The 17,721-nt window shown below is 37.2% G+C and overlaps 1 protein-coding gene across 1 annotated transcript in view; it reads left to right on the top strand.

Moving 5' to 3' along the window:
- The window catches only part of LOC131875954 (uncharacterized), a 46,631-nt gene extending 29,688 nt beyond the window's left edge, over positions 1 to 16,943 (top strand). The window contains exon 2 of the mRNA XM_059220695.1: positions 16,524 to 16,943. Coding sequence (XP_059076678.1) covers positions 16,524 to 16,943 — 420 coding nt within the window. The remainder of the gene's footprint in view (positions 1 to 16,523) is intronic.
- Positions 16,944 to 17,721: the final 778 nt, after the last annotated feature.

Genomic DNA, 17,721 nt, shown 5'->3' on the forward strand with positions numbered 1-17,721 from the left:
CTTGTGTGGCCTAACCCTTAGGAAGACTTTCTCTCCCACCTCAAACTCCCTTGGTGTCTTGTTTTTGTTTGCATAACTCTTCTGCCTATCTGAGGCTTCCTTCAATCTCTGTCTAATTTCCTTAGTTTTCCTTTCCATCTCTTTCAACATATCTGGTCCAACAGTGACTCTATCTTCAAGACTATCCCAACTCAAAGGTGTTTGACATGGTTTACCATACAATGCTTCGAAAGGTGCCATTCCCAAAGATGTTTGATATGTATTATTGTAAGCAAATTCTACCAGAGGTAGGTACTCTTCCCATTTCTTCTGTTGGTCCATGCAGTACATGCAAAGTAAGTCTTCCATAATCTGATTTGTCCTTTCTGTTTGACCATCGACTTCAGGATGGTATGCAGTGCTAAAATTTAATTGAGTTCCCAAAGTTGATTGAAGAGTTGTCCAAAACCTTGAAGTGAACCTAGCATCTCTATCTTATGATTTTCTTTGGTATTCCATGCAACCTAAATATTTCCTTAACAAAATGCCTAGCCAAGGTAGGTGCATCATCCGTCAGGTTCCCTGGTATAAAGTGTGCCACCTTAGTGAGTTTGTCAATTACCACCATTATTGTATCATGCCTAAAAGGTGACATGGGCAACCCTTGCACAAAATCCATGCTAATAACTTGTCATTTGTGCTGAGGTACATCATGTAACTGTAACAATCCAGCTGGATGTCTATGTTCTGCCTTTACTCTTTGACACTCCAAACATTTAGCCACATATTTGACTATGTCATTTTTCATCCCTTGCCAAAAGTATAACTTCTTTAAATCTGCATAAAGTTTGTTAACTCCTGGGTGCCCTGAATAAGGGGCATTGTGAGCCTCCGACAAGACTACTTCCCTTAAGTTTCCTGAATTAGGAATATAGATTCTATTATTGAATCTGAGCAATCCATCTTCGTCTAGTGTACACCCTTCAACCTTAGGATCAGTTGGATCGTATTCTAAAGTCAATTTGACTTGCTCATATCATGGGTCATGTCCCTACTCATCCATTATTTGCCCTTTGAAGGAAGTTTTGAATGTTGCTATAGTCATCAAGTGTCTCCTCCTACTCAAAGCATCTGCCACCCTATTTTCCTTCCCCTTAATATATTCAATTTCAAAATCATATTCACTTAGAAACTTTAACCACCTTCTTTGTCTGGAATTTAAGTGGGGTTGGGTAAAGATGTACTTTAGTCCTTGGTTATCTGACTTTAACTCAAAGGGATTCCCTAGTAAGAAGTGTCTCCATTTCTATAGGGCAAGCACAATCGCTGCTAACTCTAAGTTGTGGGGTGCATAATTGACTTCGTGAGTCTTTAGCTTTTTGGATTTGTAAGCTACTACCCCTTCATCTTAGACAAGAACTCCTCCTAGACCTTCAATAGAAGCATCAGTTACAATTGTGAAGTGTCCATTCGGATCTGGTACTTTTAGAATGGGTGCTGAAGTTAGTTTTCCCTTCAAGATTTGGAATGCCTTATCACTTTGTTCTCTCCACACAAACCTTTTACCCTTCCTTTGTAATGAGGTGATGGGGTTTGCTATCTTAGAGAATCCTTCCACAAACCTCCTATAGTAACCTGCTAGCCCCATAAAGCTTCTTGCCTCTGAAATGTTTTTTAGGGATCGAGCATTCTACTATTGCTTTTATCTTATCTAGATCAACTGCTATTCCTTCCTTAGATATTATATGCCCAAGGTAGTGAATCTTTTCCTTGAAGAAGACACATTTTGACATTTTCCCATATAACTTATGTTCTCTCAACCTTTGCAAAACAATTTGTAGGTGTACTAAATATTCCTCCTCATTACTAGAGTAAATCAATATGTCATCCAGAAATACCAAAACAAACTTATCCAAGTAGTCATGGAGTACACTATTCATTAGGTTCATAAATGCGGCTAGGGCGTTGGTTACACCAAAAGGAACTACTGAGAATTTATAATGCCCATGTCTAGTCCTGAAAGTTGTTTTCGGAATGTCTTCCTCCTTAATTCTGAGTTGATGGTACCCTAATCGGAGATCTATCTTTGAGAAAACTGCTGCTCCTTTCATTTGGTCAAAAGGATCCTCTATGCAAGGTAAGGGGTACCTATTCTTTATGGTGACTTTGTTCAACATCCTATAGTCGATGCATAGCCTTAAGGTTCCATCCTTCTTCTTAACAAACAAAACTGGCGCCCCCCCATGGTGATATACTTGGCCTTATTAATCCCTTAGCTAAGAGTTCCTCTAATTGCATTTTGAGCTCTTGTAATTCAGTTGTGTTCATTCGGTAACGTGCCCTTGATACTGGTTCAGCTCCCGGTAGAACTTCGATAGAAAAGTCAAACTTCCTTTTAGGGGGTAAGGCGGGTAACTCTTCTGGAAATACATCCTTGAATTCCTTTAAGAAAGGGGTATTTTCAAAAGTTGGGGTATTTTCCTCTTTTCCTTCATCAATTTCAACCATATAGATTAGGCCTCCTCTTCTTCTTTCCTTCTTTAATTGCATGGCTGATATGGTTTCTATATTAATGGGATTAAACTTTCCTTGGATTTTGACCCTTTTTCTTCCATCATCCAAACATTCAACAACTTTTCTATAGAAATCTACATTAGCTTGATGGTTTGTTAACCAACTCATTCCAATAATTACATCATAATCCTAGGGGTGCCACATAGAGGTCTACCCTTGTTTCAAACTCAGGAAATTGTACCCTTGCCCTCGGCAACACTTAGTTACTTCCCTAGCCATTCTAGGGTTTTACCTAAAAGTTAAATTATGTAGTTAGTTCTTGATTTAGGAATTTACAATTTAATTTCTATGATTGCAAAACATTCCCTTAGATGTGTAAATTGAAGTGAGCACAAGGCCTAGATTTGAATCTTTGCTCTGATACCACATGTAATAACCCACCATAATTAACTCAACAAATTTGACCTTTCTTTCTTTTTGTTTAATTTAATCATTGTGTTTGATTCAATTGCATACTCTAGGCATCCATCCATTTGGATTAGGCATTCATCCATCCGGGATGAGCATCTAACCATACGGGTTAGGCATTTGTCCATACGGGACATAAGATTTCATCATCCAATATGGGATAGGCATCTACCCATACGGGGTAGGCATAATATTTCATCTATCCAATACGGGATAGGCATCTACCCATATGGGGTAGGCATCTACCCAATCAGGATAGGAGGTGCTCTGGCCAGAGACTTAGACTCATCGGGACCATTCGGGTCCTGAGCCACTCACTAAGTACTACACTCTTCTAACAGAAGTGCACTGAGGTCACCGTCCTTAGGAGTAATTAAATAACATAATACAAGCTTGAATTCTGCCTCGAAATTTGGCTTAAAGCCTCGGGAAGTCAAGCGAATCCATACGGGATTCCTTTCAAGTATGCATTGAATTACTTTTTCAAATTTAATTATCTTATCTTTCAAATTATATTCTTACTCAATCTTTCTTTTACCAAGCCTAGACCCCACCCACGAACGCCTGAGTACGAGGGACAACTCCGTCCCAAGACTGCCTACATACCCGCTTCGACACAGGATCAAAGTCTGAAACTAATTTCACGAATGAATTTCATTTTCATAAAATAATCTAATCTAATCTACAACAAGAACAAGATGCACAAACTAAGCTTGAAGGAACCTGGATGCTTGCAAAAATGGTGTAGAGTCTTCCTTGATCCTCCAAATTGAAGAGAAATCCTCCCAACAAAACCTTGGCTGCAAATGAAAAATGGACTACAAAGGAGAAAATTGCAGAATTTTCTTATGGAATAGCTAGCTTTTCTTTTGAAACTTGTACCTATTTTATAAAGCAAATTTCAAATTCCCACTACCTAATTTTAAATTGAAAAAAATGAGATTCTCTCCCAATTTGGCCTCCATGCAAATTAATTGGGCTTAGTGGGAGGAGTTACATGCAAGGAGGTGGAGAAGCCTCTAGAAGCTTCTTATTCCTCCTACAACATGTGCCTTAATGTGAGGGAAATTAAATAACTAAATTAAAATATATATGCATTTTCCATGTGTGTGTGGTTTATTAATTTATTCCCTTACAATATTCAATAATTCATCCAAAGAGTATAAATAAATTTTTGTATTTAAATCAAAAAAAATGATAAAGGAGGGTTGTGACATCCTCCCCCCCTTAATCTGTGCATCGTCCCAATGCACTTATTAAATGCATTCAAAAGAGTTTATAGTTCATGTTCAAAATAAAAAGGGAAATAGCTGCTGCATCTCCTTAGTATCCTCCCACGTGGCATTCTTTTCGTCGTACTGGTCCCATTGCACCTTGCACTGATCAACCTCTCTGTTGCGCAACTGGCACTGGCGCCTCTCCAAGATTCTGAATGGCTCTATCATTATTTCCCCCATTTCTTGGACCTGCAAGGCATCCCAATTCAAAATGTGTTTCTCATCAGGTACATACTTCTTAAGAAGAGATACATGGAAGACATCATGGATTCGGCTCAATTGGGGAGGCAAGGCCAACCGATAAGCAACTGGATTAATTCTTCCCAATATTTCAAAGGGTCCGACATAATGAGGTGCAAGCTTAGTCTTTTTCCCAAATCTTATGGAACTCTTGTGTGGCCTAACCCTTAGGAAGACTTTCTCTCCAACTTCAAACTCCCTTGGTGTTCTGTTTTTATCTGCATAACTTTTCTGCCTATCCGAGGCTTCCTTCAACCTTTGCCTAATTTCCTTAGTTTTCCTTTCCATTTCTTTCAACATATCTGGCCCAATAATCACTCTATCCTCAAGACTATCCCAACTCAAGGGTGTTCGATATGGTCTACCATACAAAGCTTCAAAAGGTGCCATTCCCAAAGATGTTTGATATGTATTATTGTAGGCAAACTCTACCAAAGGTAGGTACTCTTCCCATTTTCTCTGTTGGTCCATGCAGTACATACGAAGCAGGTCTTCCATAATCTGATTTGTCCTTTCTGTCTGACCGTTGGTTTCAGGGTGGTATGCGGTGCTAAAATTTAGTTGAGTCCCTAGAGCTGATTGAAGAGTGGTCCAAAACCTGGAAGTGAATCTTGCATCTCTGTCTGATATGATTTTCTCTGGTACTCCATGCAACCTAACTATCTCCTTAATGAAACGTCTAGCCAAGGTGGGTGCATCATCTGTCAGATTTCCTGGTATAAAGTGTGCCACCTTAGTGAGTTTGTCAATTACCACCATTATTGCATCATGCCTAGAAGGTGACATGGGTAACCCTTGTACAAAATCCATACTAATAACTTGCCACTTATGTTGAGGTACATCGTGCAATTGTAACAATCCAGCTGGGTGCCTATGTTCTGCCTTTACTCTTTGACATTCCAAACATTTAGCTACATACTTGACAATATCGATTTTCAACCCTTGCCAAAAGTATAATTTCTTTAGATCTGCATAAAGTTTGTTAACTCCTGGGTGGCCTGAATAAGGGGCATTGTGAGCCTCTGATAAGACTACTTCCCTTAAATTCCCTGAATTAGGAACATAGATTCTGTTATTATATCTGAGTAGCCCATCTTCATCAAATGTATACCCTTCGACCTTAGGGTCGGTCGGGTTGTGTCTTATAGTTAATTTGACTTGCTCATACCATGGGTCATGTCCTTGTTCATCCATTACTTGCCTTTTGAAAGAGGTTTTGAAGGTTGCTATAGTCATCAAGTGTCTCCTCCTACTTAAGGCATCTGCCACCCTGTTTTCTTTTCCCTTAATATATTCAATCTCAAAGTCATATTCACTTAGAAACTCTAACCACCTTCTTTGTCTGGCATTTAAGTGAGGTTGGGTAAAGATGTATTTTAGTCCTTGGTTGTCCGACTTAAGCTCAAAGGGCTTCCCTAGTAAGAAGTGTCTCCACTTTTGCAGGGCATGCACAATTGCTGCCAACTCTAAGTCGTGGGGTGCATAATTGACTTCATGAGTTTTTAGCTTCCTAGATTCATAAGCCACTACCCCTTCATCTTGGACAAGTACTCCTAACCCTTCAATAGAAGCATCTGTTACAACTGTGAAGTGTCCATTTGGGTCTGGTACCTTTAGAATGGGTGCTGAAGTTAGTTTTCCCTTCAAGATTTGAAATGCCTTATCGCTTTGCTCGGTCCATACAAACCTTTTTCCCTTCCTTTGCAACGAGGTGATGGGATTTGCTATCTTAGAGAATCCTTCCACAAACCTCCTATAGTAACCTGCTAGCCCCATAAAGCTTCTTACCTCTGAAACATTCTTAGGGATTGGCCATTCTACTATCGCCTTTATTTTATCTGGGTCGACTGCTATTCCTTCCTTTGATATTATATGCCCAAGATAGTGAATCTTTTCCTCAAAGAAGGCGCATTTGGACAATTTTCCATATAACTTATGTTCTCTTAATCTTTGCAAAACAATTTGTAGGTGCGCTAAATGTTCCTCTTCATTTCTAGAGTAAATCAAAATGTCATCCAAGAATACCAAAACAAACTTATCCAAGTAGTCATGGAATACGCTATTCATCAGGTTCATGAATGCAGCTGGGGCATTAGTTACTCCAAAAGGAACTACTGTGAATTCATAGTGTCCATATCTCGTCCTGAAAGCTGTCTTCGGAATGTCTTCTTCCTTAATTCTGAGTTGATGATACCCTGACCGAAGATCTATTTTCGAGAAAACTGTCGCTCCTTTCATTTGGTCAAAAAGGTCCTCTATGCGAGGTAAGGGATACCTATTCTTTATGGTAACTTTGTTCAACATCCTATAGTCGATGCATAGCCTTAAGGTTCCATCCTTCTTCTTAACAAATAAAACTGGCGCTCCCCATGGTGATACACTTGGCCTTATTAATCCCTTAGCTAAGAGTTCCTCTAATTGCATTTTGAGCTCTTGTAATTCGGTTGTGTTCATCCGGTAAGGTGCCTTTGATACTGGTTCAGCTCCTGGGAGTACTTCGATAGAAAAGTCAAACTTTCTCTTAGGGGGTAAACCGGGTAGTTCTTCTGGAAAAACATCCCTAAACTCCTTTAAGAAAGGGGTATTTTCAAAAGTTGGGGTATTTTCCTCCTTTCCTTCATCAATTTCAACCATAAAGATTTGTCCTCCTCTTCTCCTTTCCTTCTTTAATTGCATTGCTGAGATAGTTTCTATATTAATGGGTTTAAACTTTCCTTGGATTTTGACCCTTTCCCCCCCATCATCCAAACATTCCACAATTTTGCTATAACAATCTACATTAGCTTGGTGGTCTGCTAACCAACTCATTCCCATAATTACATCATATAGTCCTAAGGGTGCCACATAGAGATCTACCCTTGTTTTGAACTCAGGGAATTGTACCTTTGCCCTTGGTAAACACTTAGTTACTTCTCTAGTTGCCTTATCCCCATATTGAACCGTCCATGATGACTCCATTTGATTAACTTTTAATGCATATTTGTTCACTAATTCAGGTGAGATGAAACATTCAGATGATCCAGTGTCAATTAAAATTGATATTGGTCGTTCAAATAGTGTACTTGTAGTTTCCACGGGAACATTCTGGTATCTCCTTCTTTGGTTCCTAACTGCTGCATGAATCCTCTGTTGGGGCCCTTGTTGGGGTTGATTGGCTCTAATTTGTCCTTGCATCCTGGGGCAATCTCTAGCAAAATGGTTCTCCCCGCACATAAAGCATCCGCCTGGAGGACCTCTCCTACCTTGATTTCTAGGGGGATCATTCCTTGTTTCATTTCCCCTGGGTGGATAAGTTATCTTGTTCTGCTGGTCATTCCTGTTATAGTTGCCCCTGTTATCATTGCCCCTGTTATTATTGCCCCTGTTATCATTGCCCCTATTATTATTGCCCCTGTTATTATCATTTCCATTCCTCTGATATTGATTAGGCGGTGGTCTCCTTTCGGAAGAGTTATTCCTTTGACCCTTGTTGAAATTAGTGTTTCCATTGAATTCTTGCTTCCTTTTAAATGAGTGGTTCCCATTATAGTTTCGTCCTGCTAGTGTTTGAATCTTCCTCTCTTGCCTTAGAGACTTTTCAAGTAATTCATTCATGTTTCTGGGTCCATGCATATCAACCTCTGCCCCTATGTTGGTATTCAGCCCCAAAATGAACTTCCTTGCTTGGCCTTCTTCATCCCTTTGGTACATAGGCACATACTTAAGCAACTTGGCGAACTTATCCCAATATTGTTGAACGGATAGGGACCCTTGACGTAGATTATGGAATTCTGTCACTTTCTCATCAAAGAACAATTGGGGGAGCCACCTATCTCGAAAATGGTGAACAAATTGATCCCATGTGATTGTATCCCTGTTATACCCATTTTGTTCCTTGGTGTTGGTCCACCAACTAGCCGCCTCCCCTGTGAGTTGATAGGAGCCCCATAAAGCCTTAGTTGTTTCGCTGAAATCTCTTAGCTCAAAATATTTCTCCATTTCATTTAGCCAATTCTCAGCCCCTTCACCAATCTGCCTCCCATCGAACTTAGGAGGGGTGATTTTCTTCAAATCCTTGGAGAGTTCTAATATGTTATTTTCCTTTCCTTTACCCATCACATTTCCTTGATTGCTACAAGGGTTTCCATTCTTGGTACCGCTTCTATTCTCATAGTCATTCTGCCTTTCCCTAAGATCCTGTAGTGATTGTTCCAGGAAGTTGATTTTATCTCTTTGTTCGGTTAGAAGGTCGATTATAGCTTGAACCCCATCTCCGTTATTCCCTAGGTTGTGTCGATCCTCTTCATGATCTTCCTCATGGTTTCCTTCATGGTTCTCCTCATGGTTTTCCTCATGGTTTTCCTCATGGTTTTCCTCCCTTTGACTCCTGGTACGTCTCCCATTACCCCTTCCTCTTCCTCTTCCTCTTCCTCTTCCTCTTCCTCTTCCTCTTCCTCTTGCCATTCTAGGTTTCACCTGAAAGTTAAATTGTGTAGTTAGTTTCTTTTTTTTGTAGAATAAAATTTAATTTCCTATTATTGTAAAACATTCCCTTAGCTGAATAAATCGAAGTGAGCACAAGGCCTAGATTTGAACCTTTGCTCTGATACCACATGTAGTAACCCACCATAATTGATCCAACAAAATTTGAGTATATTTTTTTTTTCTTATTATATTTTATTCAATTGCATACTCTGGGCATCCATCCAATAGGATTGGGCAATCATCCATTCGGGATGAGCTTCTAACCATACGGGTTAGGCAATTGTCCATACGGGACGTAAATTCCATCTATCCAATACAGGACAGGCATCTACCCATACGGGGTAGGCATCTATCCAAACGGGATAGGAGATGCTCTGGCCAGAGACTTAGACTCATCGGGACCATTCGATCCTGAGCCACTCACTAAGTACTACATTCTTCTAACAAGAATGCACCGAGGTCGCCGTCCTTAGGAGTAATAAGAAAATAACACAAGCTTGAATTCCGCCTCGGAATTTGGCTTAAAGCCTCGGGAAGTCAAGCGAATCCATACGGGATTCCTTCCGAGTATGCATTGAATTGAGTTTGATTATCTTATCTTTCAATTAGGATTCTTACTCAACCAAGCCTAGACCCCACCCACGAACGCCTGAGTACGAGGGACAACTCCGTCCCAAGACTGCCTACATACCCACTTCGGCGCGGGATCAAGGCGTAAAGTATGTAGTTCTATTTTCTAATCTATGGTTAGATGTAAACTGATTTTTGTGGGTACGCAACCCTTTCTAGGGTCAGTGTCCCAGACAGTTTCTCTGCGGTTGCTACCCACGAAGGTAGCATTTAAGCGAAGGCTCAAGATGGCCCATTGCTTGTGGCCTAACAAAATAACTAGAACCTAATTCTTATCATGAGCGTCACCCAATTGCAAATCACCAATATCCCTTCGAGGAGAATAATTAAATAATAAATAAAGTAAATTTCACGAGAGCTCTTAACTTGACCATCCCTAAGAGGGGTTTACTATGGTTTATCTCAACGGATGTGGAATTCAATTAAAAGTTATCTTATTAAATTATCGATCCAAGAGGGATTACCCGCCCCTTGGATTTTTAACTTCCAAATGTCCCTTATTACTCCCCGACGATTTATAGGGACGATGCCACAGACGTCGTTAATGCAGCTTTATTAGGCGTTAAGTGCAGTAGTTCAACACGACGACATTACCCGTAAGCGTGACCCAGAGGCACCGTATATACCGAACGCTGCTAGTTTTAGTTTTCCAACTCCATTTGTTTAGTTTTCTAAACTAACATCATACTTGAATATAATTATGAAATGGATGTACATAATTTTAAACCTTAAATACTATTTGAACAAAGAATATCATTATTCTACAATTAATTGGATTAATACATGTATTGGCATGGTAATGATAATTGTGAACTTACGAGAAATCGCATGAAAATTAAGGAATACGAAATAATCATAATGCAATGCAAAAGTAACGTCATTTATATTCAAAATGCAGAAATGTTTTTCTCTATCGCAAGACTTAATTAGTTATAAGGTTACAAATTTCTCATGAGTGACCAATTGAATAATAATGAGACTTTACTTATCTCAAAAGTTATGGGTCAAATAATCCATTCATTTCTCTAAGGATTTGAAATAATACATTGAATTCAACTCTTGTTAATTTTAAGGAAATTAAATTTAGCTAAACAAATGTACATAAAAAAAAAGAAATTAATTTAATTTTAATTTAAAACGATACACAAAAAAAAATACTTAAATGTTAAATCGAATTTTAAACTTCCATCGAAATTTCCTATGGCAATCTCGTTTTAATTATTGTATATAGAACCGGGGGTGGGGACCACAGGTCCCGCCACTCCCTACGGTCCTGCATGTGCAGGCCCGTAGGGGTTGACGGGGCCACATGGTCCCCTCCACTCCCCTGCGGCCACTTGCAGTGACCGCAGGGTAGTGGGGGTACCACTAACCCTGCCGGCTTACGGTAACGCCTTTCTGCGCTCGTATGGTTATTTTCGGGGACTGTGCGTACGTGCGGTTATTTTGGGGTCTGTGCGTACGCAGTGATTGATAATGTATCATTTAAATTGCAAATTGACAATGGGGTTATATAATCTATATATATATATATATTTGTATATATATATATATATAAATATATATATGGTTTCAAATTCTTTACAGGATAATTTTTTATTCAAGAAGGTAAGAACAGGTAAAATAACTGAGTAATTCTTGGTTTGTCTCCTTACAGAAACCAGACCTTTAATGTATGTATATATATATTTTTTTTTTAAAATCAGAATCACAGAAAGAGAGAGAGAAAGATTTATCCAGCCATTACAGGAAGGGAGTTGTTCTCAGACTTCTCAGGAAATTGGTTTGTTTCCAGGGTTATTCTCAGAGTCCAGGAGGATTTATTCAACTGGTAATTTCAGTGAGCTTCTTTATTCAATCCACAGAGAGTTTTCAAAAAGAAAATAATAATAAGAATACTCCTTAAATGAGATTTGGATAACAATAACCAGAGAGATGAAAGATGGTTCTTCTTAGCAAGAATCAAAAAGAATAAGAGGAACAATTTAAATCTGGATCTAGATTTAATATTACATTATTTTATTTTATTTTTTAAAAACAGTGAATCTAATTCTTTGTCAAGCAAATTTAATCTACTTCCTTATCAAGAATCTGAAACTAATAATCAGCAATTGTTCTATTCTACTCCAAAATTTAAAACTAAATTTTATCAAAGTTTGAAACAATGAATCAACAAATTTATTTTTCTTTCTATCAAACATTTTAATCTACTCCAAATCTGAACTAAATTTTATCAAAATCTGAATAATGAATCAACAATTTATTTTCCAAAATCAAGAATACAAACAATGAATAAACAATTTAAAACATTTTAATCTAATTCTTATCAAAGTCTGAAACTAATTTCACGAATGAATTTCATTTTCATAAAATAATCTAATCTAATCTACAACAAGAACAAGATGCACAAACTAAGCTTGAAGGAACCTGGATGCTTGCAAAAATGGTGTAGAGTCTTCCTTGATCCTCCAAATTGAAGAGAAATCCTCCCAACAAAACCTTGGCTGCAAATGAAAAATGGACTACAAAGGAGAAAATTGCAGAATTTTCTTATGGAATAGCTAGCTTTTCTTTTGAAACTTGTACCTATTTTATAAAGCAAATTTCAAATTCCCACTACCTAATTTTAAATTGAAAAAAATGAGATTCTCTCCCAATTTGGCCTCCATGCAAATTAATTGGGCTTAGTGGGAGGAGTTACATGCAAGGAGGTGGAGAAGCCTCTAGAAGCTTCTTATTCCTCCTACAACATGTGCCTTAATGTGAGGGAAATTAAATAACTAAATTAAAATATATATGCATTTTCCATGTGTGTGTGGTTTATTAATTTATTCCCTTACAATATTCAATAATTCATCCAAAGAGTATAAATAAAGTTTTGTATTTAAATCAAAAAAAATGATAAAGGAGGGTTGTGACACTATTCTATGGTTTGATGTAAACTAATTAGTGGGTACGCAACCCTTTCTAGGGTCAATGTCCCAGACAGTTTCTCTGTGGTTGCTACCCATGATGGTAGCACTTAAACAAAGGCTCAAGATGGCCTATTGTTTGTGGCCTAACAACTACATCCTAACACTTATCATGAACGTCACACTTGACCAAATTGTCAATCACCAATATCTCTTCAAGATTAAAAATCAATTTCATAAAAGCATTTTACTTAACCAACCTTAAAGGGGGTTTACTATGGTTTATCTCAACAGATGAAAAATCATTTAAAAATTATCTTATTAGATTATCGATCCAAGAGGGATTACCCGCCCCTTGGATTTTAACTTCCAAGTGTCCTTTATTACTCCTCAACGATTTATAGGGACGATGCCACAAATGTCGTTGATGTAGCTTTATTAGGCGTTAAGTGCAGTAGTTCAACATGACGGCATTACCCGTAAGCGTGACCCAGAGGCACTGTATATACCGAACACTACTTGGTTTTGGTTTTCCAACTTCCTTTATTTATTTTTTTCTAACTTATGATAAACATCATGTTTGGAAAATAATTATGAATTGAACGTGTTTATTTAGACATTGCAAAGCTCAATTAATTGAAATAACTACTTGATGAATGACATGGAATAAAAACCATAACTAAAATTATTTATTATTCAAAACTTGAAATATAACTTGCATAATAATGACAACTAGGAAGCTTGCACTATAATAATTAAACATGTAACTTGCATGGAGATGGAAACACCAATAAATGTAATCAATGCATGAGGCGAAGGTAGTGTAAGTTACATGCAAGAATATCACCTATAAGTCACTAGTCAAAAATAGAATTTAGCTTCAAATCATATTGATATGAAATCAATTGCCAGAATGCTAACTAAGTGCCCCAATGGATCTTAAATGGATTGAACAACTCAATTTAAATAATTTACAATATAAAATTTACTTAAGATAAAATAATTATGAATTTACTACACATTAAATCCCAATATTTATAAATTTTCCCTAAGTTAAAATTTAACAACTTAAAATTTATTCTAAGAAAGGAATTTGACAATTCCTAAATTGGAATTTAAACATTTATATATTTTATTTTTAATATATATATATATATATATATATATATTTGGCTACATTCCCAGATTAATAAATTGCATAAAAGAAGAGTATATAAACAGATATGTGTATAAGAAATACTAATGTAAGAGTGAAAATAATAATTTAATCACAGGGATGAAAATACAACAGAGAATAGTTTGAAATAAACAGAGAAATAATTTGCTCCAGCGATGCACAGATATCAGGTTTATGCTGAGAAATACAAAACTTTTCAAGAAGATTTAATATTCACAGAGAAGGAATTATATTCTATTTTTCAACTAATATTCACAAAGAGAGATTTATTTCCAGCATTCACAGGGAAGGAATTTATTTCCAGCATTCACAGGGAAATAATTTATTTCTAGCATTCACAGGGAAAGAATTTATTTCCAGCATTCACAGGGAAATAATTTATTTCTAGCATTCACAGGGATGAATAACATAGAGGATTATTCACAGGGAAATATATTCTTCAAATTTCAACTATTATTCACAGAGAGAATATATATGCAAATATATATGTAAAAAAATAATTAAATAATCAAATGAGAATAAAGATTTATTTACAGGGATGAATAACACATAGGATTATTCACAGGGAAATATATTCTTCAAATTTCAACTATTATTCATAGAGAGAATATATATGTAAAAATAATAATTAAGTAATCAAATGAGAATAAAGATTTATTTACAGGGATGAATAACATAGAGGATTATTCACTGGGAAATGTATTCTTCAAATTTCAACTATTATTCACAGAGAGAATAAATATCCAGATATATATGTAAAAAAAGTAATTAAGTAATCAAACGAGAATAAAGATTTATTTATAGGGATGAATAACACAGAGGATTATTCACAGGGAAATGTATTCTTCAAATTTCAACTATTATTCACAGAGAGAATATATATCCAGATATATATGTAAAAAAAATAATTAAGTAATCAAATGAGAATAAAGATTTATTTACAGGGATGAATAGCACAGAGGATTATTCACAGGGAAATATATTCTTCGAATTTCAACTAATATTCACACAGAGATTTTCTTTTAGATTTTCGTTCGAAGAGCCAGAGAAATAAATTTGAGAGAATAAATATTAAGATTCATATCATTTAATCACACAGAAAAGATTTTTAATCTCAGAAAAAGAATTTTAAATAAGGGGAAATATGATTTTTGGATAGATCTAAAATCTTTGGAAAAGCAAAAAGCAAGATCATATGCATATTTTCTAAATAAAATAAATAATAGAGCTGCATTTTATTCCTAAATAAGAAGAAGAGATTTATTTATTCATTCACAGAGAGAGATTTATTTATTTTTATATTCAATATCATCTCTAGTTTTCAAGAGAAAACAGAAAAGCAAAAATATGATTTTCTACCTTTTAAATAGATTAAATAAAATATGCAAGAGAAATCTGCATTTGTATTTAAAAAGAGAAATAATTATATCACTGCATTTCTTTAAAGAAAACAAAATAGATTTTCTTCCTATCTAGCAATTAAAAAAAATGATTCTTTCAGAAAACTATATTCAACTAAAGAATCTAGAAACTATATATATTTTTTTGATAAATATAAATTCCTCATATGACAAAAGGAGAGAACCTGGTTTACTAAAGCTTGATGTTGAATCCTCTAGCTATCCTTTGATCCTTCCTTGCAACTTGAGAGAGATCCTTCAAACAACCACTTAAAAATCCTGCAACAAAAATGAGACTACCAAAGAAGATCCTACTACTAAAACTTGGGAAATTTCCTTCAAAACATAATCAACTCCCTTCTTTGAAACTTGCATACAATTTTATAAGAAAAATCCCTTCATTCCACTATCTAGAGAATTTAATTAAAAAATAGATTCTTTTCCAATATTGGACTCATGCAAATTGATTAAAAACTTAGTGGGGGAGTTACATGCAAGGTGGTGGAGATTCCTCTAGAAACTTCCAATTCCTCCTACAACATGTGCCATAATTGGGAGTGGAAAATAAATAAATAAAAATAATGCCTTTTGAATTATATTCTCCAAGTGTGTGTGTGTGTGTTCATTTTATTATTTTATATTTATTCAATCATTTAAATAGCTTAACCAAAAATATATTAGAATTGTATTTAAATCAAAAAGTGATAAAAGAGGGTTGTGACATACACTGAAAGGAACGGCCAACAAGAACTGCACAACAAAGAACCAGGAACATCGAATGCGTAGAGAAAATACATGGTGTCGTGGAAGGAAAACTCACTCGACACCCATCATGAGGGGAATGTCATGGAAGGAACACTCACTGGACAACAGTAGATGGCAAACAAGGCAAACATCAACCCCTTCATGGCACTTTATAAGTAGTGCATGTACAATAAGGCACAAGATGTGCATGATCCCAAGTAAACAATGCATGATGACAGTTTATCTCAGTGCATTTGCATAAAAGAAGTTACAATGATAAGAATAATGGAAAAGGAGAACCAAAATAGAGACATCCTACTCAGAGAAGAAAACTCAGGACCTGAAACAACCAAGATATCCACCAGAGTGCTGAAAATTAAAAAAATGAATAAAATATTAATGGAGCAAAATCTAGAAATAAAACTCATATGGATGGAAAGTACACAACACATGCTTTCCAAAAATATAAATTTTTTGAAAAATGGAGTTCGGATGCTCATTCTATGGCTCCTGGAGTGCAAAAATGAGACCCCACTTTGATTGAGAAAAACACAGTGAAACAACAAAATTGGAAAAAAAATTCAATATCACAAGGTCTGGCTCAGAACCAGCTTTCTGATGCCTATTCATTTTTGAAAAAATGACTTCGTATGCCCAAGATATGGTCAAAAAATGAACCCCCCCTTAAAAAGATAAGAAGGAAGAGGTCCGGTGGTAGGAGCCTGGCGGAGGTGGCCAGTGGACAGCGCAGTGGTGGCGGTCGGGTGGCGCCCTGGTGGCAAGGTGGAGGCTGAGCGGTTGCCGGCGGAGGAGCCATGGCGGTCGGTGGGCACTAGCGGTGCAGGGAGGCAACGTGGTGGAGTGGCGACAGACCGGGGGTTGCAGCGGCACTGGGGACCGAAAAGGGGCCACAGGCGTGAAGGCCGACAGGGCCGTAGGGAGGCCGGTGTGGGCGGCGGGGGCTAGCGAGCTGCGGGCGGCAGGTGCCGGGGAAGCTGCGGTGACCGACGGGGCTGGAAACCGGGGCCGTAGGCGGGATGCCAGCGACGGGGGTTGCAGGGAGGGCGACAAGGGCGGTGGGGGCCTAGGGAGCTGCTGGTGGCGGGTGCCAAGGAGCTGCGGCGGCTGGTGGGGCTAGAAACTAGGGCCGTAGGGAAGCCGATGGGGATGGAAACCAAGGTGCCGGAGGATAGTGGCGCAGGGCCCAAGGCCAGGGCAGGACTGCGGCAGCGTACCGTGGGGAATCCCCCAAAAACAATTTAAAAAATTTTTTTTTAACAAAAAATTAAATTTTGGCTTGCATGTCGTAAAACGGCAAAAAATAATTTTTTGAAATTTTTTCTCGAACTACATGTCAGGGTCGTACGACTTGGTTTTGGAGAACAAATTACCCCCAGATGCTCAGGAGTCAAAACTAGACAAGTTTTATATGACTATAGGGGTTTTGGGCCTTCTGAACACGATGGTGAGGTCTGTTTAGGCCCAAAAAACTCAGAAAAAGAGGCCTATCCATAAGTACAAAAAAAACTTCCTGAAACCCCATATCTGCTTCTAATGTAAAAAAATCTCAAAACAAGAACAGATACCTGCAGATTTGAAGCTCTGATACCATATTGGAGTTGAGAGAATACAACACCACAGGAGCCCAAATGATCTCTGCAAGCTAAAAAACCTATTACAAGGAGAAGGAAGGAAGCAAATAACAGATAAAACAAATACACATAAAATATGCTAAAAAAGATGAGAGCTCAATATTCACAAAAATGTGTAATGTGATAATTCTTCTTACAATGAAAAGAAAGAACTCAACCTTTAATAGGTCAAGAAACCCTAAAAGGGAAAAATTAGGTTTGCACATAAATAATTAATAAAAAAATTAATTATTATGCACCTAAAGTTAGCTTAAGTGTAAAAGA

This window comes from Cryptomeria japonica, chromosome 5, assembly GCF_030272615.1.
Source record: "Cryptomeria japonica chromosome 5, Sugi_1.0, whole genome shotgun sequence".
Taxonomy (NCBI): Eukaryota; Viridiplantae; Streptophyta; class Pinopsida; order Cupressales; family Cupressaceae; genus Cryptomeria; species Cryptomeria japonica.